This window comes from Lichenostomus cassidix, chromosome 4, assembly GCF_008360975.1.
Source record: "Lichenostomus cassidix isolate B80296 chromosome 4, HeHo_3.0, whole genome shotgun sequence".
NCBI lineage: Eukaryota > Metazoa > Chordata > Aves > Passeriformes > Meliphagidae > Lichenostomus > Lichenostomus cassidix.
The window spans coordinates 42,776,653-42,803,439 of NC_139484.1; the positions used below are offsets into that span (position 1 = coordinate 42,776,653).

Genomic DNA, 26,787 nt, shown 5'->3' on the forward strand with positions numbered 1-26,787 from the left:
GTCCTTATGTCTTCTTCTACTGTATCTTCCTTCAGGAACAGTCAGTTAACATGAAAGGTTAGCCAAAGAAAGGAATTAATGCTGGCACCAGAGCTAGACAAAAAAAAATGTCAGAATAATTTTTGTTTCCATGAAAATATACAAAAAGCATTTAATATTTAATAAAATATCAAGTAGCAAATAATTATTGCCTTGCTGAAAAAAACCCAAAATCCCAATCAAAAGTTCCTTATGTTCAATTAAAAAAAAAAACAACAAAAAACCACCATAAAAGAAGAGTAACAACAATAAAAAGGTATCTCTCTGAACCGGAGACTACGGGTGAATTAGTCCATGAAGGACTATCTGAAGAATGCTGCTTCATTTACATTAACACACTCAAATGCATGCTCCTTCTCCTGACACAGTTCACAGGTGTAAGAGAAGTTAATCTGTTACATTGAAATTACAGCATTAGAGCTTACTAGTAAAACAATATGGAAAGGCAAGAGCTCACCAACACAAAAACACACCAGGTCTAGAAGGCTCTGCAGGATAGAAAATATTTTAATACTTTCTGAGTAGTTCACAAAACAAATCCCCACTGCTGAAATTTTACTTCAGCAAAAGGAAAATCTGCACCCTTGTACTATAGACTATGTTTCTACAGGGAATAGATAAGATTCACAAAATAATCTATCAAAAATAGTGCAATATGTTCTTGCACAATAAGGAGAATATGGTCCTTTCCTCTCCTCTTCCTTTCCCAGTCTCAAAGTTGTAGGATTTTAGAAGAAAACAATTGTTTAATAGGTACAAGAAGAACATCTGCAAGGCTCTATTGACAGAGCAGAATCTACACAGAGAAAAATCTCTGACAACTCAAGGCATAATATTTTCTTCTTTCCAGTGTGGATTTTGTAGTGATATCATAGTAATGCTAGTGTCACTTAAGTAAAAGTATGCTGTCAGAAGCTCTGAAGAGCAGTACCACTGAGCTAAGTCCAGATTTTATTAAAGCCAACATTAAACTCTAATTAAGAACTCAGCTAAATCAGCTTTACTGAAGAGAAGGATAAATTTTACCTTGACTGTTCCTGAGGGAAATTAAAAACAAAAGATAAAAATAAATTAAAAGGTAAAATTAAAAGAATTCTGTGCATGATCAAACACTGGAACAGGTTGGGGAATCTAACCATGGAGACATTCAAAATTTTCTCAGACAAATCCCTGAGCAACCCGACCACTTTTGAGCTGGTGCCTGCATTAGACAATCTTCAAAGTTACCTTCCAGTCAAAATTACTTTAATAGATAAAACTCTTACTATATACATCTACACAGCCAGTAAAGTCCAGGAAGACAGAAAAAAATAGAATCCTGACTGGCATTTATGCTGGCTTTATGAAAATGACTTTGTTCTATTAGTAACAGAAAAACATGAACCAGTTTTTCTCACCTGTCTTTCTGGTTTTCTGCCTTAAAGTATATTTTACTGTATTGCGTTATCATTCTATCTTCAGGTACTGCATGTATTTGTAGCCATCCTGACTTCTGACTTAAGAGCTGTTGTGCAGAAAACAGTTCTTTCAAATGAAAGGAAATAGCTTCTAGGAGTCCATTTATACTAAGCAAAAGGAAGGCAAGGAGTGGGGACAGGTGGTGTTTATTAGTTGAAAGTGGTATCAGTCAATTAAATTTGGATTTCTGTTGTTACAAGAAGCAATTAAAATCTGGCACACTTTTTTACACTTTATTTTATTCAATTTTTCCATGCTAGACTACTTGCTGCATGATTACTTGTCTGAAATCTAGTTTTGCTTTACGAAAACATGCTCCATCTTTACTCAAAATAACAGCACTGGCAATGGAATGGTACTATGTGAAATTTTACAGCATGTAAAATGTCCAGAATGTCCAGAATTGACCATCTAAGAACACAGAGGTTCTAGTTCCTGATCTCAGCAACCCTTCCATCCTGACCATCTTCCCACCTCCTTTTCTTCCCAAAATAAAAACAGAGTACGAAATATTGCATAAGGTTTCCCTTTTCTAATATCAAGGTAGAAACACAGGTTATACAGAATGCCAGATACAATCACCCTTGCAATCTCAAAAATTAGGACAGATGCCTTACACAGACTAATAATTTTCCCAACAGTAGTTTAGATATGATGCCCAGTTGTTAATGTGCTGATCTGTTAACAGAATTAAGGTTATTTTATATTAATTCTACAGCTTACACTGCCAATTGCTAACTTTTTTGGCTAAATCATGACAAAAATTTAATTTAAAGGCTTGAGAAACCCTTTACCACTTGTGGCTTCTGAATACACTCACTGCTTTCATAACCACAGGAAAGCTATTTCATTAAACACACTCGTAAGTAATACACTACTCATTTCTATCCAGCATGCCATTACAAATAATTGGCTATTCCAGTAAAATATTAAGATGTATTTTCAACAGTACTATGGCTGTGATTAGTGGCAACAGATGCACTAAAATATTGCTGTGGTAAAAGGCCAATCTGGATACCTTATGTTAGGTAGTAATAATAACCTTTTTTAATCCAAAAACAAGATAAGCATAATAATATATCACACAGTAAAATGACTTCTGGATGTATTGAAACTGCTACCATCAGTATGGCTACTTTCAGAAAAGTCAGGCATTACAAAGACAATCTTAGCGAATTGTACTTCAAACATGCTTCCAGATACACTGAAGGCTAAAGGACAGTGAATTTACTGTGACTTACTGAGCTTAAAAGGGTGAGTTGTTCTTTAAAACCGTTTTCAGAAACAATTCCATGTATTTTAATTAGAGTCATATGAAAAAATTCATATCAGAAACCACAGAAGAATTAACTTTGGTAAGTGACATTTTATCCTGTTTAGCAGTACAGGACTAGCACTAATTAAGAATTCCAATATTCTTAGCATAAATTTTTCAGAGTACCTTAATTTTACATTGACAAACAGAAAAATTATACCAACAGTCAAATATAATTTCCATGTAACTTCAGAAACACACAGATTACTACATAACTGTATCAGCAAGAAAAGTGAGTAAAGATCAGTGGTTATAAAACTATGAAAGGTAAGTAAGGGGAAAAAACAGGACAAGTAAGCTCTACAGTTGAAAAAAAATTTATATTTAATATGGTATTACAAGATGTTCTATCTAAAAGATCTGTTAAAATACAAGTTGCTTCCCAAGGACATAACTTGTGTTACACTTAAGGAATTTTAGCAGTCTTTCAAGTATACAACAATAAAAAAAATCCAGGTAACATAGTGGCAAATAATACCATTTTCCATTTCACAAAGCATCAATTTATGCAGGAAAACCATCTAATATCTGACAATAAAGTACCATATTTTCCTCTTCACACAAAATCTTTTCCAACTTCTAATACCTTCTTGTAAGAGAAGGAAAGAAAATTATGAGCTTTGGTAACCATGTTAATTCAGCATTTTAGACCAAGCTTGTCCTTTTCCCTGTTCGCATCTTCAGCAAACATCCAAACATTTTAAAGATGCAGTCTTGAGCATATAGCACAATAAAAGCTGTAGAATTTGTATTCAAAATAATAACAAATAAAGGCTGCTAACCCATGGACAGATATACATAAATGCTCTCTTAGCCCTTGCTGCTATTTGTTTAAAATCTGATGAAAATCTAGTGAGAATTCTTTGCTATTAGGTCCATTAAATAGCAGCAGAACTACCTCTACAGAAGGCTTCAACCCATGTAATTGCTTTCTCCAGTTCTACTTCTCTCACCAACAGCTCTGTACAGATCAAGTTCTGAATAAAAATCATCACTCTCACAAGACTTTATACACAGACACCAACAGGATGTTTGCCACTCTCAGACCCAGTAAAACAGGTACAGATTTTAGTGTAACACAGTCACTAAGGGCCCAGTCCTAACAAAATTATTTGGCAAAAGATGGAGAACTCCAGAAATAAAACAGAAATAAAGTATGTGTCAAGATGGAAGACTAGCACTAGTTTCATAACTAGAACTGAAAAAGCAAACAATGTTACTGCGTGTTTCAGCTTTCTACATAAAAACTGAAGCTCCTCCATGCGGACCCAAAACCTGAAATTAGTTGATGGCAGTGGGGAAGAAAGGAACCAACTGCAATAAGAGAGGACAGTTCATAGAATAGACCACAAGAAACATAAAAATATGGTTTAAAAGCTTCAAAGAGTACAATCATGCAGTTAAAGTAATTTGTCATCATAAATACAATGCAAAACCAGAAGTTTTAAGAACTGGTGATGTTACTTGCACAAGATACTGGCAAGAGTAAGTAGTACTGTCTAGGTAAAGGAAACAGATCTCTTTTCATCTTTTGAAAACCCCCCAGGAATTTAAGAACAAATTATGTGTAATCTAAAATTACAGCAAGAACAAAGCATAAAACAGGAGATATTTGAGGCGAAGAACAGATTATGAAGACAGAGTATTACCACTTTCACAGTCTGCTGGCATATCAGGCTAGCATAGAACTGAACCACTAACTCCCGTGAAATAAGAAAAACTAGGAATCTGTCACTATGAACCTAGCAATAAACTACTAAGCTTAGTGAGCTATTCTATGCCTCCTCTTAAAACCAGAAATTTCCATGGTAAGACTGTCAACAAAGTTTCCGAGTATTACATGCAAGTAATCCTTGTAAAAAATTGGCATGCAAATTTGGAATTGGTACTGAATGCTAGACATTGGAAAGAAAGTGATGGGTTAAGTTTCATCCAGATGAAAAGACAGCAGTTGCTGACTTAATTCACAAAGTGTTACAGTGAATTATCATGGCTGAATAAATCTTACAGAAGGTTAGGTAAGCACATTTATTGCTTCAAATTCACAGAAACATAGATAAGTGCTAGAAAAATGAAACAGGAAAATGTTCAAGTGTTATTTGAAAAAAAAAACCCACCAAAAACCCACCAAACCACAATGCAAAATAGATAAAGGTTTATAAAATACTTATTAAGGTTCTTACACTTCTAAAGTTGGAGCTTTGAATTACAACTATACTGATCAGTGATAGCTTAATTAAAGCAGGATCTAGGTAATCCTGCATTTATTCTTCTTTAAATTCTTAGTCTAACTGGCTTTACTTACTGACACAGACAAAGCTCCTAAGAGGTCAGAGTACTGACACATATGAACAAGGAGAGACAGGTGAATCAGAGACAAAAATAAGCTACCTGAAGTCATATAATGCATCAAAGCCAGACAAGAATGTATGTTGACCAATACAATAGATTAGTATCTAGAATTTTAAATCATCTTTACCATTATTCCCATTACTTAGTTGTGTGTGCTAACATTCCCAAAGTAGTAGCACTTCAGACACTCAGGATATGAGTTCACACTCTGAAAACGTAGACAAACCAGCACAAATTCAGGAATATTTCAAAATTATTAAATGTAGGGTATACTTCCAAAGCAGGGGTTTAAGACAGGCAATGTGTTTAAAATTGTATAAGATAAAAACTAATTTGTCACAAACAGTGTTTTTCCTATGCAGTATTTCTTCTTTCTGTCACTCCACAGGAAAGTGTCATAAATTTAATACTGCAAGGCAGTAATGAAAAATCCCAAATTTTCATAAACAGGGTTTTATTGATATTATTTATTGTATCATCAATTCTATTTCTGAATAACAGAGTTCACAGATGAAATCCTGTCATATTATGACATCAATATTCTGCCTCATTCCTGATAAAACACAGAGCAGTAATCAAATTCAAGCCATCATTTTTTGTGACTCCAATTAAGATATGACACAAAGAGCTTAAAATAATTCTTTTCTTTAAGACATAAGACAGTTTCCTTTAACTAGTGATGGCCAAACCTAAAAATAGCTCAACAGGCCATGAGTTACCAAAAAAAAAAAAGCTTCCTGATCACTAAGTTTGTTGCAAGTTTTGTGGATTCCATCTCAAGAAGTTGCTTTAAAAGTGGTAAATAACAAGGCGTGATAGGAACTAGCCAAGGTAATTTTTACTTTCCTACTAGGCAAAGAGAATTTATTTTTCTGAGATCTGATGAACTTTTGCTAATTTGTGAGCAGGAAGAAGCAAATAAAGTAATCCTTTAAAGACAGCAGTAGCAGGATATAACAGTAATTTTGGCAATAGTCAATAGTAACTACTTAGTAAAGCTGATAAAGAGTTTAAATTGAAGGAGAGCAGAGATAAAGGAAAAAGCATTCTGTAAAGTTTAGTGGAAGAGTTACAGACATGATGGAAAATGGTACAAAGGTCACAAAAATACTTGACATCTCCTTTTGTAACTAAAATGGTTGGGAGAGGAAGGTAAGAGTTACAAACCTCAAAAGTTTGTGTAAAGAAGAAGTTTGTGTAGCCTAGAAGGAAGAAACAGGAAGCACATCCCTACAAAATGACACAATATCTACATTTATCTTTGGGCAGCATGAATTGTGTGGTATGGAACAATTTCTAACATACTCACTACAGATGGGAGCCACATAGAGAGAAGTTTAAACAACTCAACCATCCATTTTATTGCTCAAATCAGAGATGGTGGCAGCTTCTAAAGATCTGAAATTCCAAAACTTGCTTGCAAGACTCTGCTTGCAACTAGATTTAAAACTCTGACAGACTGTCATACCTATGTACCCATGGTACTGCAATTATTTGCAATTGTAGGCTCTGTAGCAAGTGACTGTCTATACATCATTTCCCCTCAAAATAAAATTAAAATAATCAACTTACCACTTGTCCATTCTGAGGATTTTTATGTGCATATGGTGGTCCGCGGATGTGATTCCACATCTGACCAGATGTCATAGCAAATACAACACACTAAAAGAAATAGAAAAACAATGTATTCATTAATTTATTGTGAGGGACTGAACAGAAAACCATTCTGCTGGTTATTCTTACTTTAGATACATAGTTTTTTTCACTATCCAGACCAAATATCTACCTCCATTTGAATTTTAGGATAATATTTTCAGAGGCATTGCCTTCATAAAATCCTTAATGACTTCTGCCATTCTGAAAATGAGTTAGCTCAAGACAGACTTTCCAAATCTCATTTGAAATAATGCTAAATTTATGCACCACATTTACACATCTACATGACAACAAGAACTTGCATCAGTGGAAGGCATTCACTGCAGATAGTCTGGAAACCAGTATTCAAGATTTATACAACCTTCCATGAAAATATTTCTGCCACTAAACCCTATATAAATATTTAGCTTATCTTTTTGCTTTCAGGTGGATGGTATTATTTATTATGAAATTAATAGAAAAAATCCAGTTATTAAAACAAAAAAACTGCCCTAGTTTATAAAATTCTCATTGTGTGTCCTATATGACGGTGATTCATTTTAGCTATGACAAATAGCAATGGTTGAATTGTTGGAAAAGTTGGAAATTCCCTATGGAAAAAAAAAGTGAAGTTAGGTTAGGGATGCATGACAACTGAAAACAGACCTTAATTCTAGAGATCATACTGTAGAATATGCATGACAAACACCATAGTCATTAATGACTTGGTCTTGTAAACTTTTTCAAATTATTTATTTGTGTTTAATACATCCCTTTCTCAAAGGCATAAATTTTGTTTAACAATCTGTCAGTCCATTAAACAAAACTGCTAGAGACTTAAAAAGTCATTTGGTAGGCATTTTGAAGAGAAACTTCCTATTAGCAGATACTCTACAAAGCAAATAATTAGATTTCTTTGCAAGTTTAGACCCAAGAACATGGAAAAACACTTTCTAATTTAAGAAAAATAATGAAATTTTAGATTAATTTATGAATATAGTTAAATTCAAGCACAGTTTCAATAAAAAACATGGCAGCTAGTTCTGCACTTAATTTCTATGTTGTTCTGTATATGTAAGTTCTAACAATTTCAGAATTATTATTTTAAAGAAATATAATCCTTTCTTATCCAATTTAGCTTTGCTTTTGTACTCAATGAAGGCTCTTATGATACGAGATCTGTACGCAATTTCTAAATCCATCTTATTAGACTCTTCAGCAAGAGATATATAATTAAAGGACAGAGTACAACAGAAGCAAAGAGAATGGATTTCTGTATCTTTAACCATGCATCTGTAAAACCTCTAACTACAGGAAGAAAAGGAAATTAGCAATCAGAATTTATTGATGTTCTTTTGAGACACCTACCTAGTCACACAGAGGAACCTGAGTTTTTCTATATGTATCTTTGAATAAAGCACATTAACTTTTTTATCCTCATTTCCAGGAAGGGAGGAAAAAGTCACTGGTAGCCATAATACTCTCCAAGCTCCTTTAGACCAATAACTGATGATGAATATACTATGTAGCACAAGTACTGGGGAGTGTACCAGCATAGAACACATTTCTCATACTCATTAACTGTTATGAGAACACTAAATATTATGATAATAGCTGCAAGTTCCCCACACCCCTTTCTTAACGACTGTACTTGTCACCTATTGTCCTGCCTTCCCTACTCCACATAGTCCTAGCCACGCCCCCAGTTTTCCCTATTGGTTCCTGTACCCTAACCCCACGTGGCCCTGGCCACTCCCTCGGGTTTCCCCTATTGGTTCCTGTACTCCTAACTCCGCCCCTGTACCTCCCCTGTACCCAGAGGTCACTGGGCCTGTGTGCTGTCCCTGCCCCTCTCTGTTTCCCTATAAAACCCCTTACCCTCCGCCATCTTGCTGTCTATGCTCCACGTGTGTTTATGCTCCACATGTGCTGAGCATGTGAGGCCTTCGCCCTCGAGGCATCTCTGCCTCGGGGAGGTCGTTGGCCTCTGCTGCACCATGCGAATAAACATCTTCCATGGACACAACGCATAGACCCTCCTCGCCTCCTTTATCACCGCCGGTTGTGGAAGCAGATGAACCAGAGCTAGCCTTATGGCTCCCTGGCCGGTGAGAGCGCAGTGTCCAGCCCTGGGACAGAGGGTTTGGAGCACTGAGGCGCTGAACCGGGCTGGGTAGAGAAGCTCTAGGGTAAAGTCTGCTGTAACATCCTCCTAAACCGCAACAACTAAACACACGCTTTGTCTCCTCATTCAAGTGACCTATCATATTTTCCCCAATAGAGTTAACTCCTAGGCAGCTGCCTTCTACTCACAGCACAGATTTTGTCTTTCCTGATTCCACAGGTACATAGGCAAATCTGAAACATACACATAAAATAAAACTGAAAATTACATGGACAAAATAACAGTGGCAGCCTGGTAAAGAAAATGCTATCAAAAGACATTCTAGCCTACAGATCAGAAACTCTCAGCACAAGTACTGTTGCCTAAAATGAAGCAATTCGTTATCTAAACTGTTAGAAGCTTGCCTAGTTTATACTGCCTGACCTTTTTTTCTCTCTGCTTAAGAACAAAATGTCCTGAAGAGAGTCCGAATTGCTTCTTGTTATCAGCATGAAAGGACAGGACTCTACAAATACCAAAGGACTGAAGTCCTTCCTCATCTTTGTGTTGGCATGTCAGAGAGGAAAATATCCATAGACAAATAGCAGAATTTGAATTTAAGACCAAGATAATCTAAGGGATAAATTTTGCATGTGATTTCAAAAGGCATCTTTTGGGATAGTATGTACTGTGACTCAGTGCCATTCTAAAAGTCTTCTGGGTAATGTTGCAAGTGAAAATGCCTAAGGCATACAAGATACTACCAGAGCCTGCAGTGCTTCAAGGAGGAGATGAAACCACAAATATTGCTGTTGCACAATCTAATGTTGAGGACAAAACCAATTCAATGGTCTTGTGTGAGCTGGCATTGGAATCAACATGTGAGATGAAAGCTGTGGTCTTGCTTCTTGAAAGTCTATCAAAACTATTAAATTCCTAAATATTCTTCTAAAACAGCACTGGAAATATTGTCTATGAGACGCAACATTTTTATATCAATGGAGTTATTGAATAAAAGCTCAGTTAACATTTCTGGGATCCTCAGTAAAAACAGCACAGGCTCTTTATGCTGAGAATTTTCTTCTAATTTTTATTAACAGCTCATTCAATCAGGCAGAGAGGCACCCTACATTTTCAATTTAAATAAAAAGTATCCACTTCTTTTTTAACATTTGGGAACATAAAAACTGTTCAAAGCAAACTAAGAAGCTCTAAAAAAAACAAGAAAAAGAAAACAGAGTTCTCTGTTTGCAGTGATACAGTTTTCAGTCACTGAATTCCATAATCTCTATGAAAAGTTTCAGCTGAAAATAAAAAAAATTATTTTCAGTATGTTTAATGAATAATAGCTACCTAGCAGTACACCATCTCCCAAAAAGGATTTAAACCCCAAATCTACAGCTTATAGAAAAGTGCTTTTGTACTTTCTCAGTTCTATACCATCTGATAAGGAACAAAATAATTATCAATACTTCTGTCGAAAATGTGGGCTTCCGACAGTTTTTATTCATCTTGCCAGGCTTTCTCTGTTTAATTTGGTTTTGAAAGTTCAAAGAGTAAAAAATACTCATGAAGAATATAATTATTTAGCATTAAATATTTATTACTTATTTATACCTGTCATAAAAAAAATTACTAGGCATTGCTTTTTCTCCTTAACTACACACCATCTTACAATTTTTTCCTTTTAATGAGCTTTTATCAAAAAAGAAGCTCTAAGTTTTACTGGTAGAAAAAAAAGCACTAAGTAAGAGAACATAACTACTCAATAATGAATAAAATGATTATATTAGTGACTGCCCATTTTCTTCTCTAAATCATAACATATTTTAGTCATTAACTGAGGTCATCTGTCCAAGACCCTGCAATCTGGACTCCCTGCTGATTCCACCAAAAAGAAGTTATAAAATTAACTAGTATGTAACCATGTAGATCTGAATAAAACTATATGGACTTCTGGTAATGGGATGATCTTTGCTAAACCACTTTACAGGGTATGGGGCTTTTACTACATTGTGAATTCAGAAGAACAATAAAAATTAAAAGAGTAAAGCACTGGCTCAATGCCATGATTAATTACAATATACTTTCATATATAAGATCATTTTCTAAATATCTTTTAAGTGCTATTAATATTTAAAGTAAACAGAATTTTACAGGAAATAGTATTAGGAAGCATTAATGCCATTTTGGTACTTGCTTGTCAATACAATCAGCAAGTACTGAATGACATTAATACATTTATTAAAATATTTTATTATATTTGGACCTGTCCTCAGGGGTTCAGCTGAATGTCATTATAAGTTTTCTACACTACACTTCGGTTATGTTCAGATGCAAACTGTTGAACTGCTGCTAAAGAGAACAGCAAATATTCTAAGAAAGAATTGATGTGGTAATTTTCTCAATTTAATTATGAATTTAATTACATCTTCAGTATTTACTGAATGCAGCTTGTAATAGAATGATTCTATGATTTGAAGAACTCATTTTTAAACTCTGCAAGACAAAAGCTACAAATTCCCAAAACATCCAAACATTAAACTTTTCATCTGGAATCTGAGGTATGAAATTGAGATAAAATTGCTGTCTACAGAGATACAGTGCATGGTTAAACAAAGGAAATACCACTGATTATGTATCTTCATTTGATTTTAGACACAAGTATCTATTTTGGTGTGATAATTATTGTTTTACTCAGGTTATTACTAAAGATCAGGAATCCAAAAAAAGTTAAGACTGATATATATCAACTGTGAGCTTTCTGGTGAGCGTCTTTAAAAAGTATTATCATTGAAAAATAATGGTACCCTAGAAAAACACATGGAACTAAATACGATAGACTTTGGAAGAGAAATGTCAAAACTCTGTGCTAGATCTCAGGATATTCCAAATGACATCCTGGAACAAAGAAGACATTCTGACCCTGGCTCTCTAGATCAAAAGGAAACTTCATTCTACTTGAAATCTAGTCTTAATGATGTTTTATTTGAAAACTTGTTCTTTATTCCTTCCTCAATGTATGGTGTAGATTAACAAACTGCTTAAACAAAGAAGCCATATACACTAGTAGGAAAAGCTATGACAGCGCATGAGAGAAAACAGCATTATCAGTAGCCATTATTCAAGATTAATGCCAAATATTAATGAATTCTGAACAAAGAGCTTTCCTTAAGATCTTATTAATAATCTAGATATAAAAATTAGAGCTCATGAGATACTAGGTGATTTTATCTTTGAACTTTATGTGATAAAGGCTGTCAAAGGCCTGTCAGCACCACAAAAAAAGGTATCTTCTCATATTGTTGAATCAGGGCAGAATAGCAAACCATTAATCTGATATGGCTTTCAAAAGGAAAAACCATTTTTATCATATATCAGTAACCTAATTCTAGCAGAGGTAAAATACACAGAACTATGGAATAGCCCAGGTTGAAAGAGACCTCAAAAGACCATCTGGTGCAAGCTTTCCTGGGAAAGGGAGCCTAGATGAGAAATAAAATATGAATGCTGATGTACAAATAAATCTCATATTCCATCTACAATTCTAGCCATGTCCTTTCAAGAAAGGTTAATTCATATTGATACAAGTTGAGAAAAAGTCCTTAAAATTAACACGGGAATAAATAATAATTTAAATGGCAAAAGAATAAAAGCTTGACTTAAATTGTAAAAAACACATGGCCAAATTTTTTAAAGTACTGTTCTCAATTAATATAATTGCTAGTGAAGTAAAATATTGGATTTGACCCAATAATTACAAACACTATTCTAATGTTGGTAACCATGCTTCTGATGCCATGTCCCTGAAAATTAAGCCTTGGATGCTGCTCCTCAGATTTTTCCTCTTCTGTCAGTCATAGTGATGGCAGAGAAATGAGTGATTGCTGACACACTCTAACTGTCATCTGCCATCCTTGAATACTATTTCCTGTTTAAAACGGACACAGCTAAGTTGCACAGCCCACATTTTTCACCAGTTAACTCAGTTATTTGAAAACTACCATGTAAATAAACACACTGCAATAAACTATTAAACAAATTAAGCCTTAATTCATTATTTATGGTTTTGAGGATTTAGTTGACTAATATTTCAAACAGACTTGGTTAGATGTAGTCTTTCCTTAGAGCTAATACTAAGATCATCCTATTCTCATTTAGGTTAACAGTAGAATGTTAAATTCAATTCTACTGAAACCAGTTTTGGAAAGAATTCCCTTTTTTTTTTTGTTTCCCAGATATTTTATTATTGCCTTACAAACATATTAACCTTTTTTTTTTTTCTCAATCTTTCATTACTCTGAAATGATACAGTCTGAAATGAATATCTACACTAAACCAATTGATCAACATTATTGATTTTATCAAAAAAGGGAAAGTTGAACCATAGCCGTAAACATCAGTAACAATTATTGGAAATATTTTCATATTAAAGTTCAAATAAAAAGCGGCAGGTATCAGAGAATTTGCTAATTTTCAGTGAGTCACTCATAGTAACTCTGATACTCCCTGCTTATGAGAATTAGACCCAAAATCTGGATTATGAATCTTTTTCTGACAGTATCATTCTGAAGAGTATACTAATGCTATGGTTTTTAATTTACCATGCAAGTAATGAAAACATATATGCTAAAATAAGAAATTATTAAAAAGCATATTAGTAAGGAAAATCTGCATACCAGAGCTGCCATGGCCCAGCCAGTTTTGTTGTAGATGAATTCTAGATTATTTCTTCTCAGATATAACAAGCCACCAACAAGAGATACCAGAAGAGCCAGTGCAATGGTACCAGAATAGTTAGGAGGCCTGAACACTCTAATCTGGAAGGATAAACGCAAATACAGATTGTAATTAATGCTTACATACAGATCATCTTCCATATAAACATAATGGAGCACCTGACATCTCATTTCAGAGTCAGCAAGACTAACCCCTAAATATACTTAAATAAGAAAAAATAGTACTTTCTTTAATTAGCACATACTGTGAAAAAAAAATAATGCATAATTTTGAACTGTCCAACTCTGAAACATTATTTCTTCAACAGATTTGCAGGTTGTGTCTGAATTAAAAGCAGTTACCTTCAAATCTATGTGTTTTGTATACAGCTTTGCAAAGCACATTTTATTTATTAACTAATTATTACTGCTTGTTTTTATCCTGAATAAGGCTACATAAAATTTAACAAAGCAAGTATATAATCTGCAGACTGCAGAAGTTTCCACAAGTACCAAGAATGTTATTTTGTTCAATGTGTTGTGGAACCTTCACTTGACAAAAAAAATTGTTAAGAAAAGATGGAATTTATATCAGCCTGTCTCAAACTACAAAGATACAGTTGGCTTCAACTTTTAAAATTGTTGAAAGACTTACATGAACATCTGTTCTGTCAGCTATCCATTTAGCTAGCTGTTCAGCTGCAAATCCGATTCTCTGCAGGTCAAATGTGTCAGCTCTCTTGGGTTTACCTTTCGGAGGAAAATGCATGAAAGTCGGAGCAGAGTTCATATTCAGCTACAAGCCCAGGAAAAACAGCAGGAAAAAAAAATTAGTAACTCTGTCCTCAAAATACAACAGCACAATATCCTCAATAACACAAATCTAATTAGCATAAAAATATTACTTGCCTCCATACATGACATTTTTTAAAACATCCTCATACACAGTCCTCCAAAAAGAGTGCTCAGAATATTCCTTCCAGTAGTTTCTTCAGGATGTTTAATTATTCAGAGCGTTTCACCCACAAACTTTTGTATGTAAGAGTATCATATGCTTTCAAGTTCTCACACACTGTAAGATCTTTCCTGTAATTGGTAAAACAAAGGCCCTGCACCCATCCAATCTATTAAAGTATTTTAGGTAATAATTCTAAGGGAACAAAGTAGCTTGACACTGTTTGCACTGGCTACAAGACAGACTAACCACACTAGTGGTTAGCCTTTTTTTGTATCCAAAAAGGCCTGGATAACTAGCTTAAACTACGTAACTTGTCCTAGAAATTACTGCCAATTCATATGTTGATGTCACTGGAACTATTCACAGTATATAAAAAATCCTCAAAGGTGATAAACAAATAGATCTCCATATACATTTGCCACTTGAAATTTTGACTTCAAATTTGCAAGGCGGTATAGGAAAATACAATCTCACTGAATGAAATTCTCCCATATTCAGGCCATCTCAGAAATTGTGCAATAAAGCACTTGAAAAAAAGAGAAATAACATAAAATCAGGGGTAGTACTTAAAGGTGGTGCAATTTGGAGCTCTTAAATTAAAAAAGTAAGCTTGTTTCAGTCTTGAAAAACGAATTTCATATCACATCAATAAAAATTTATGTTGAATCAAGTACAGAATTAAATTTACCAATAGGAATTACCAACTATTAAAGTATTTTCCATCAAAGCAAAAAAATAGCCCTCTTCTTTACTGAAATGATTTGGAAATAAAAAATATTCCAAGAAAGGCTAAGACAAATGTGAAATAGTTAAATAATACATTTTATAAGATACAGAAACAGGCTGATATTGTAAAAGGTTGGAGGCAGCTGATCTGGAACTGCTTTATTATTTCTCTATAAACATGGCAAAAGCTGAAAAAAATCAAGATCACATTACTTTTTGGGGTTTTTTTTGCTATGGCATCAGTTTTACATGACTTTGCACACATAAATGTAAAGTCAGAAATGCATTTCCCTCAAATGACACCTCTAAAATAGTCATTAGTGTCTCTTAAAAAACCTCCTTACATATTTATGTTTAATTTTGTCTCAATGTAAACATGACTTTCAATGCAACCATTTGAAATAAACTGAATCTGTGCCCTGTTACACTAGGAATAAGCTGAACTGGACTCTTCAAACATGTGTTGATTGGCCTAAGGCAAGATAAAACAAAATATTTCGTAGTATTATAACCATGCAGGTTACCATAATACAAATTTTTATAAAGTCTTTAATTTATATAGCAAAAAAACTTTAATTTTTAAAGCAAAATTTTAAGCCAATAATAGCCATTCTTTACACAATGCATTCCATAATTTCAATTGGAAGTAAAAACATTTATTAAACACATTAATTAAACTTTTTAAAATAAGTATTTTAAAAATAAATATTAATCTTTTCACCTGAACATTTTAAGTCACATAATTCATCAAAAGCCATTTAAAATATACAGATAACTTCAAAGTTCTACAGTCCTCTTAATCTGCATTTTTAGCTTCAGTGAATGGGTAAATATCAAAGATGAGCATGTCAGTATTTAGTATTCATTTTCAAGGAATGCATTTTTTCTTGACTTCTCAATTTTGGAGGAGACCTTAAACTACTCTCCAACTTTCACTCTTCATAGCCAATATATCAAATGTAAACCAGTCTCTTCTCTTTTCCCTGAAGAACTTCCACACTAAATATTTTGAAGAATACTGTATTAAATAAAAGCAATTAAAAGGCTCTTTTACTGAAGCACTTTCTTTTCCCTAAAGAGAAAAATAAAGGAAATCTTTAAATAAAAATGTTATTTACAATGTGCTCAATTCTAAAAAATGTCCTAAACAATTGTTTGGGAAAAAAGTTGCATATATATATATGTATATATATATATATATATATATATAATGTAATCTATAAACAGAGACTATAAACTACCCTTGGGAAATTCTAGAAGTGGTTAGTGGTAGAATGTGTCTTCACTGATGTCACAGAAACTGCTGTGTTTTTAACCAGGAAGAAATCTTATACAAAACACAGAGGTACACACCTACATACAGAAAATCATGTATCTTGTATTATTTGACAAACTGACATGTAGTTCTAAAAATTAACACTGCTTTACAGTATTCAACATTTACCTGCTGAAAAACATCTGCCCCTTCATCATAATCCACTATTGTGAAAAACAGTTTGTTTGAAAATGCAGATGAATAGCGCCATGAATTAGCCAGCACTTGATATTCCTCATTAGCTTGCCTGTTAAGGAAAAGAAACAAATGTACATCCATATGCCATTCGCGTGCAAAAAATATTCTATAATCAGCTGCAATGGTTAAATGAATTACACTTGCAGTATCATTCTCAATACCCATAACTATCAATTAGAAAGTTTCAGCTAGTTATGCAACTCTTTGCTTCAAACTTGTCATCTCCAAAATTAGAAATGTCTTAAGTTAAACTATACAAGAGAAATCCCAAGAAGATATTAAGAAAAAATAATGTTTTCCATATTTAAAAGTCTCAGTAAATAGGACTGGTCTGAGTGGCAAGTGTCACATAAATCTGCTAACAGATGCATGAAAGGATATGCTTATGTGGCCCTTGAGTGTGATATCAGGATGCACTTGCCAGAAACAGCTACACATAAGAAATTCTGAAACTAGGCGACAAACAACACAGGGCTGTGAATGGAGTATCTTCCTAAAATAGCAGAGCCATAGAAAGATAGCCAAAGAAACTGCTTAGCACTGGGGAAATGATCCTAACTGAATAAACAGTACGCTTATAAGTAGCATATTAAACTCCATATTATTGTCTAAAAGTTGTTTTAAATGTGCTAATTTTGTACAACATATAAGTAAGCTTTTCTATCATAAGTAGAAGGTGATTTGCTACCAAATCTCCTCCCACACAACCAACCAACCAAACAAAAAACCCACCAAAAAACAACTGAGAACACAAATCAAAACAACTTTGCCCTGACTGCACCAAGAGGAAGGGAAAGACAAAGGGAATTCCAGGAGAGTAATACCAGCAGAGACATCCTCTAAACACACAGTGACATAAAACCACAGGTTCTCCCACAGGACAAATCTATACCAACCAACAATTCAGGGGAAAACAAAACAAAATGAAAGAATGCTTGCAATACTTTCTGATTTAGACAGACTCCTTTGCTAATTTCCATATTACTATTTAACCACATCCACTGTAGAGTCCAAACCAGGGTTTTACCACTTGACAACTCATCTTTGCATATGGTAAGATACAGAAGTAGTATAAATAAAAGTGTTCTGCAGCTTTCTTAAAACCATTGTTTCTAGAAAAACAGTTCTATGTGTTTGATGGTGCAGAATACTATTTAGAAGTTGTAAATGCAAAAATCTGTTTATTGCAGGAATAACTCTGCACTAAACATGTATGAGACAGCAAAGAAGGGAACAAGCATTACAGGACCACAGATATCATAGGACCTTTGCCATTTCTTCATAACTGAGATCAATCTTAGCCATGAAATATATTGCATACAAACTTCAGCCTCGTTCTACTGTATTAAGAAATCTAGTGTACATGAAAAAAAAAGTATCATAAAACCCCAAGACTTAAAATGAAAGTTCGTGATCTCTTACTCCCACAAAGAACTAAATAACATGAAGCACAATAAAACTCAGCTCTCACCCTTATGACCTGACTCTGTAAAATTTGCTACTTAACACACTTAATCAATGGGCAGTTTGCAATTTAAGAAAAAAAAAAAAAAGAAAGGAGCAATTTAGACATTAGAATGGTTATTTCTAGATATTATCACTAAGCAGACTAACATATTCATTGTCCTCCTGAAGAGGGCAGTCAGACAACATCAAAGGAATGCTGTAAAATCTTAAACAATATCTGTACTGCACTCTTCTGTTAAACCTGCTATATGAAAACTGAACCAGTTTTATTATAAGAACAAGATGAAAATCAGTTCATCTTGATGCCATCATTCTTCTTTATCTACCTTTCATTTGTGATGAAACAGTCGAGTATCTGAATTTCTGGGAAATTCAGATACTCCACTTATGGCCCCACTATTTGAGAGGATTCTTGTTCCCACTGATCTCCACGCATTTTGCACCTTTGAACTACTTTGAATTAATGGGTATAAAGTATTATTTTGCAAAACGCTGCATTTTCTGTAACAGACTCAAAGCACAATTTCATCTTCACACTTAAAATAGCAAACCATTCTATGATGCATCCTCATAGAAGCTCCTGAAGGGTGTGGAGAAGAGTGAAATAAGGAGCAGCAGGAATACAAAGTTAAAGGATTACCACACACAGGACTGAAGATCACCCTACTCTCCAAAATATAATTTCCAATTGATACAGTGCTGATACAATCACATTAGTAACTTTTTGTAGCATTGTTTCATTCCTTTCCAGACACAGTAACAGTAAAAACTGTAAGCACTTGACTGAAAAAATTCAGTCTTCAATGAACAATGGACAACATCAACGGTCAACTTTTTATCTACCTATCTCTATAATTGGTTCATACTCATTCTATCAGTTTGTTTCTAGGAAGTAATGTTCATTGTAAAAAATTACTAGAATAATTACATGAAAAACCACAAAGGCATAAAAGCAAAGAACTAAACTTGGTCTGAACTCAACAGCATAATATAATGTTAGCACTGCTTTTTTTCTTGACAGGATTTTTTGATAGATGGGGAAGATTTGAATGTTATTGTTGCTGTAGTCACCTCTTTAGAATTTCATCTTAATAGCAACACAGCAGCTAACAAAAACAGTAATATTGACCAGCTGCCAGAAAATAGTGGCCAGATCAAAAGGGAATTCTATGACTGGATTTAATCAGAAAATTCAATATACTGGAAAGTAAGCTGCTAAGCAAATGCTCTACAGAAATTCTTCCATTACGCAAGAGGTACTCATGAAATATTAAAAGTTTTATTTAAAAAGATTAATTACGTGGGTGTCTATGGCAGTTAATCAGATTTGTATAACTTGAGCTATATTTAATGACATTAATTTTAGTCTGTTGGTCTGACATTATAGTAAGGAAAACACAAACTGGATGTTAGGAAAAGTATAAAAGCGTGTGGAATTATTTGACACAGAAAGCAGTAAAGCATTATTTTCTGACACACTATATATAATACTTACACAAATATACAGTTGGCACAGAATATACTACCAGGTTACCTTCCCATTCGTATCCATCTGTTAAAAGTAAACTGTGATCATTGACACAATTTACTTCCTAAACAACTTTTGGCTTTTTTTTGGAATGGTGCTCCCCAAAACTAAAGGAACAAGGGGCTAAATGCATATTTTGACATCTTCTCAGTGTCAAGAAGACAATAAATTCAGAATGTTTATTTGATTTTGCTTAGGGCTACTCATAATGTTTTGGTGAAAAACACTGAAAAATCTACAAATGTATCCAGAAAATTCACTAAACACAACAGTGTATAAACACCTATTGATAACCACACAGGTTTTGCAATCTATGTATCTACAAAAGGGGAAAGCAAGCTAAAATCCATGCTATTCTATTTACAGCATCCCATGAAATTTTCAATATTCTGCAGATGAAAAGAAGCTATGAGGTCCTCTTTTGTAGAAGCTGCAAAGTAAAAAAATAAAAAAAAAAGTGATCACAGGAAAAATAAGAAGCCCCTTATGATCCAAGTATAAAATTACTGCCTTGTTAAGCAGGACTCATCAATACTTCCATCAAGATCCTGAAGTGTACAGGAAAAGCAATTGCAGAACTTTTAACAGCTCCTTCCAAATTTCCTATTCCTTCATTGAACAGAAGTTCAAATGATAATTCTCTCTGACTACATTTAAGAGACCTGTCAATGATTTTCTCACTACCTACTCTTGATCAGCCAGCAAAAAACTGAAAGACTAAGGATCCTGTTTCTTCTTTCGGATGATGATCCTTGACTGTCACAATTCTTTTTGCTGTTAAACTACTCTTGGATCAGCTACTTGAAAATGTATCTCTTTTCTGAGATTTTTTCAAGCAGGGAAACCAACAAAATTCTTCTTTGTCCAGGATTAGAAACCTTCTCTTGGAGGTCCCATTGATAGGGTAGATGTTAATAAAAGTATTGGAATCTCTTCTCATATATTTTGCCATTTCCTTTCTTCCAAGCACAGAGTCAACAGAAGTTACAAAGCCCTTTACGAAACACATACTGCAACATTAAGCTCAAAACTTAAAAATACACAAACTGTATGTTAAATTATAAACTACCATTTAGATAATCTTGCAAGAAGGAATAGCTTCAAAAGAGTTAACTTTGAGCTCAATCTGCAGCATGCTTTCTGCAGTAACTACAAGCTTGTTCCAAAAGATGTTATTAATAATTTCTAACAGAATTCAGTCTTGTCACTCAGATTAAACCAAAGTAGTTTTTAAAAAACATGTGCCACACCCAAAAAATTGACCCATCTCCCTGATATCTTATATATGTTTTTTTCTATATACTTTATAGGTATATTTATATATACATGTGTATTTATACACACAGACACAGACACACACACACACACACACAGAGCTTCTGCTAATCAGTGTTCCTTTCAATATAACAAAACTTCTAATGCTTTTAAAAATGAAACAGTCTGGTCAACACAGGGTGAAGAAAATTACTGGCTACCCAAACTCCTCTGCATTACCAGCCACTTCTATCTTTCTTCATAAATCCTCTTTGCACAGTCTTTGCAAAACTGTGTTTCCCAACAATCTGAAAGCAAGTTTGTTACTTCCACTGTAAAATACTACTAAATGTCATCCAGGACTGAAACAAAACAGTTTTCACCTTGTGCAGCTTACAAGTTTGTCTTCACAAATGGTTATCTGCCATTGTTATAGTCTTTCTCTGTTGCATTTCCCTATTTTTGTCCTGATCATTTATGATGCTAATTTTAGGCTTCAATCTTGATTTGCAATGATTCAAACAGGCTCAGCTACCTCTTTAAAGGAAACATTTGGGAATTCACTGGCATAAACATGCATAGAAAGTATGAAAAAAAAATCTGTTTGTTTCAAGCAGCTGTAAATTCACAGAGAGATGTATATGTCTAATTTACATGTTGTAACCATTATCTTATAACAAACTAGTGGCACAGGTTGAAGTAAAGAGCCTATCCACTGAAACACAGCATCTTTCACCTTTTCAAGGGACACTAAGAAAAAAATCAACACAAAATATGCATCTTTTTGTTCATGGGCTTCAGCTGTTGGGGAAAAGCTCAAATGACCAGTCTCATTTCTCTGACCCAGAGATCACTTTCAAAACGAAAATACCCCAGCAATGAATTTGAAAAATGAACCAGAGAAAAATGTGGACTGTTTGGAAACAAACAAAATACCTCTGATATTCACATACATTCAAAGCAGAGATGGTTGCTTCTGCCAATCAGGTAAGAGAAGCAGAATTTAGAAAGTAAAATTAAAGACCTCATATAATGTGTTTATGGAGTGAGCAGATGTACAGCAAAAAACAAAAAAGGAGTTAATTATAACAATGGAAGATGAAGACGAGCAGTCCCCATCAGCAGGCTTGATCAGCTCTTTTGCAGCTGAAAATCAAAACACTAATAATCAAGAGAAGCAGGAGGGTCACTGAATTCTGACTGGTAAAAAGGTGCTGATCACTTTAGAAAAATGTGGTGATAATAAAATGTGGGAGCAGATTGTGAGATGCAAGAAGATGAAAGGCACACAAGCTGGCAGGAAATTTTCACCCAAAAATGCATTCAAGTTAGTCCAGTAGTTACCATTTGCCTGTATGCAGTACAAAGTACAGGCTGAGAAACTGTCTCCATCCCTGTAAAGATATCCCTGTCACAGTGAACGTAGTATTTTCTCCTTATTACATATACAAGTCATTTTTTTCAGGAGTGTGACTGATGTGGGTAACAGAGATTAGCTATCTAGTTGTATGAAGACCTAAGGACAAAGAGAAAAGGGAAGCTGTTCTTACATCCTGAGGAGTAACTGTTTAGAGTTAGATTATTTCTGACTGCTCATCCAAACCAATTCATCATCACAGTACATGAAGGGGCCTTTTAGTATTTGCTTCCAGCGTGCTGTTGAAGAGTATACCAAGAACAGCAATAACAGGTAAAGTCAATTAAAACACACCAAGTTTAATTTCCTGGAACCAAAATGGTTTAATCAAACACATTTCCAAACATGTATAGAGAAAAACCCCATCCTAACCCATTAGAAATACATTCCACCCCCCATTTAAGAGCTCATTGAATATCTAATCTGTTAGCGTTACTTCATCTCCCAACACCAGCCATGTCATATTGAACTTAAATAATTGTGTCAACAGGAAAACTGGCATTTATGCTGCCACTAACACAGTTATGAAGGCATGACATGGCTTTCAGTACTCTTTTGGATCAGAAAATTAGAACTTGCTTGTCCACAAAGCTAGATGAAAGAATTTTACTCCATATTCTGATTTAGAATAAAGACAAAATTTCTTTGAAAAAAACTCCAGAAGCATGACTAGACCCTCTACTAATATGTATACATAAGCTGCTGGTTTCCAGAAGCCCTCATGTGTTAGGACTAGATTGATTCAGACAGGATTGACTGAAATGGTATTTTTTACATACAAAAGCTTTATCCAAATATCTAGAGTCCCAAAGACTTCTTTGTATGCAGCATTTTAAGAGTAAGTTGATATAATTTCCACATACTTTCACAAATCATGTGATTTGTGTGACTGATGTTATAACATCCTCCTTGCTGCACAGAGAAAATCCTTAGATTATCTGAGACAAATTGGTCAGCTTTCCACTATATCATAGAAAACATAAAATATAGAAGTGTCAAATCTGGACACCAAAAGGAAAGGACAATTTTTACTTTTTCTTTTTATAGTCCTGAGGTGCATAAACCCAGCATACTCAATTTTTAGAGAGAAAAAAAGTTCTCATTCTTGTGACAAAGTTATTCAAAGATTTCAGCCTAGGTGCTTCTTCACATTTGAAGTGTGACATTGATTTTTTTTTTTCTATGCAATTATTCTGAAAATATTTTGATAAGTAGCAGTTAACTTAAATCTTGGACAAGACCATCTTCACAGAACATTGCAGATTAAGTTAAAAAATCTATTTTTCCTTTAGGCAAAGTGGCTAGTGAATAGCTAACAATCAAGTAATGCATGCATTTCAGTTCTATATATCCTTTCAGTGCTCCTGTCCATTAATTAGCCATTGATTTGGAAATGTCGATTTTCCTGATAATGGTTTTATGGGCAGTATGATCAACCTCATTAAATTCCTTTTATTTCACATGAACAAGTGGATCGCAACTTTACATTTATTTAAACAAGCCCAACTGAATGTAGCATGCTGATTTTCCCTTCATTTTATGCCTAAAGATTTTCAGTTGCTTCTGTACAAGATGTCTAGTCTGGTCTTTTCTAAGATGAAGTTTCTAAGCTCTTTTTCAGCACAGTAAACAATATATACTTGCAAGCAAAATTAAATCCCTTAATAACAGCAATATTTATGTTGTTTTACATGGCCTACGAAAGACCTGTACATAGAACAGGGCAAGAATTTGCCGTGGCCATTATAATGACAAATACAATGATCCCTTATAAAGCTGAATTTGGTGCATCTCCTGTAGCTTTATCCACTAAGTAGGAAAATAAAGAATTATATAAAAAAATATGGTAAACTTTCAACTCCTGTATCATCTCCTGAAGTTGAACTCTGGCAACACAAAGAAGAAATGGCGGCAAAAAAAGTGTTGAACTAAAAATTAGTTTGACTGAAGAATGTTGGAAAACTTCTGTAGCTAATCCTTCAGCTTCACAGTTCATATATGGATGGTGAAGTCACAGAAAGACAATTTATATACTCTCGCTCAAAGCTGACCAACTGACTTTGATGACAGAAAATTAAGTTATAAACCCCAAAAATCTAATAAAAACCATATACAACTACAGATGCCCAAGTTAAAATTTCAGTTATAAATGTCACATTCCAACACATCAGAAATCTAACATACTGCTACATTTACCAACTTTGTATATAGTTTAAAATGAACATATTTAAAAATAAGAAATAGTATTTCCTCATATGTAGCTTATGTATTTCTCATCCTACAAAGTGTTTTGCTTTTGCCTATTTAAATAGCGTTTAGAGCTCCCTGCTCAATAATCCCATTTAGTGCTAAACACAGTAATTTCTAATGCATATTTTGACTGAAGAAGGTTTTATTAGCACAGTTTCTGATTTAGTGAGGTAATTAAGTGCATGACTACCTTTCAGTGTCTTGGCCCTATTTCCCTATCATTAGTCATTTTTGTATTAACACATTGTACTAGGAACTTGCAGAGAGAGATCTTGAACTTAGAAGACTACCAGAGGCACTCTAATACATATTATGAATAGAACTACCAGAACATATCAAATTGCAGTGACAGACAGTATTCCACAGTAAGTATGACCTCATGTCAAAATGTTCTTCCATGTAAGAACTGTCCAAAGCTATGAAATCAGAGGGTAAGTCACATCTGCATCAGAGCCTTGGACATCTCTTGACTGAAAAAATCAGTAATGAATCACTTTTGTCACAAAATGTTTATGGAAAGATCATAGTTAACTGATAATAAAATAAAGCTGATTTCTTCAAGAGAAAGTATTCCTCAGTTGTGTACACTTTACTCAACTGCAATTTACAAAAAAACCAAAATCTGGAAGAATTCTAAAATGTGACATATCGATTAAATGACAGTTGAAAAGATGCTGTAACAAACACATGAGCCTGTTGACTGGTGAGCATCTATCCCACGCAAAGAAAAACCCTACTTGGCATATTGCACATTGAATCAAACATTCACTTGAAAACTGTGGTCAGGACGATGAGAACTATCACTACGGTATAAATTACCTGCAAACAGAGCACTGCCGCTGTGGCTGGAGAGCAGTGAACATCACTATCACAGAGTAGTTACGAGGCGGAGCCTTCACAAATCTTCGGAATTTATCTCCATTCATGCGGACGACTGAACGCCTTGAGCTCCACTCCATCAGCTGTTCCACTTTCTCTGCCAATAGATTCTGTAATTGAGGACAAGGATGAGGAACATTTAAGCTTAAAATTTAAGTGCTATATTCTGCCTTTGCACCCTCCGAATTCCACTGGACTCAAGATGGAAGTTATATATAGCTGTATGTAGCACAGTTCAGCTTATAGCACAATTTAGTCCTTCGTGTAGCCGACAAGATCTTAAGTATTTAAAAGAACAACTGAATGTGGTCTTAAACAGAAAGGATACATAAAATGAAATCAAACAAGTTGCTGCCAAAGGCAAAGGAGTAAGGATCACTGCCTAAATAGAAGTTATCAGTACCTCAATCATTTGACTTTCATTTTAAAAATTGATATTTTAGAAAATGCAGACTTATGTTACATTTATTCTATTTAATAAAAATCACAGCAGGATATTGTCAGCCATGTGAGTATAAAGATGAAAGAAAACTGTACCTACAAAGAGAGAGAAATAGTTACTATGCTTAGAGTTTCCTACAAATGTATTATACTGAATTTAAATTAATGCAAGTTTTATGTTTTGCTACAGACAGGACTGAGCCATAATACAAGCCCATCATTCCATTATGAGATCAACATTTTAAGCTGATCTCAAGACTGAGAAGCCTAAAATATTTTGAGTGAAATACCACTGTATAAGAAAAAAAGCTGTTTGTGTATTGCTTGTCTTTTGCTTGAAAGCATTCCGTCACATGAACGATTTAAAAGCAAGCTATGAGACGTATTAAAAGACAGCCCTATTTATCTAACTATTCCTATGAAAATCTATCTGGGTTTTCCTTTTTTTTTTTTTTTAATCAAATAAGCCTGATTCCACACTTGCTCAGCAGAAAGTCTTTTATTTCCTAAGTTACCTAGGTTCAGCAAGGTTGTACTGACCATGCTCTAGGTGGATTGCTGCATGCAGCGCTATCAGGATCAATGCATCTATCTTGGTTTAAGTCTTCAATTCCCTGATTACTGGCCCTGTGGAAGCTGCCTGTATGAAACAAAAATTTTAAAAAGAGTGGAGAAAACTGGAGTATTACAACTCAGAAGCTGAGCACTGAGTGAAAATGAGAAGGACAGAGAA

General features: G+C 34.2%; 1 protein-coding gene and 1 long non-coding RNA gene across 3 annotated transcripts in view; one reads left to right on the forward strand and one right to left on the reverse strand.

Annotated features, from left to right (window-relative positions):
• The window catches only part of LOC146438337 (uncharacterized), a 333,685-nt gene that overhangs the window by 233,515 nt on the left and 73,383 nt on the right, over positions 1–26,787 (forward strand). The gene's annotated exons all lie outside the window — the stretch shown is intronic.
• Positions 1–26,787, reverse strand: part of TUSC3 (tumor suppressor candidate 3) — a 120,744-nt gene that overhangs the window by 47,256 nt on the left and 46,701 nt on the right. For both annotated transcript variants that reach the window (XM_085058879.1, XM_085058880.1), the window contains exons 2-6: positions 25,554–25,723; positions 16,750–16,867; positions 14,277–14,417; positions 13,583–13,723; positions 6,737–6,826 (exon numbers count right to left, since the gene is read on the reverse strand). In XM_085058879.1, coding sequence (XP_084915005.1) covers positions 6,737–6,826; positions 13,583–13,723; positions 14,277–14,417; positions 16,750–16,867; positions 25,554–25,723 — 660 coding nt within the window. The remainder of the gene's footprint in view (positions 1–6,736; positions 6,827–13,582; positions 13,724–14,276; positions 14,418–16,749; positions 16,868–25,553; positions 25,724–26,787) is intronic.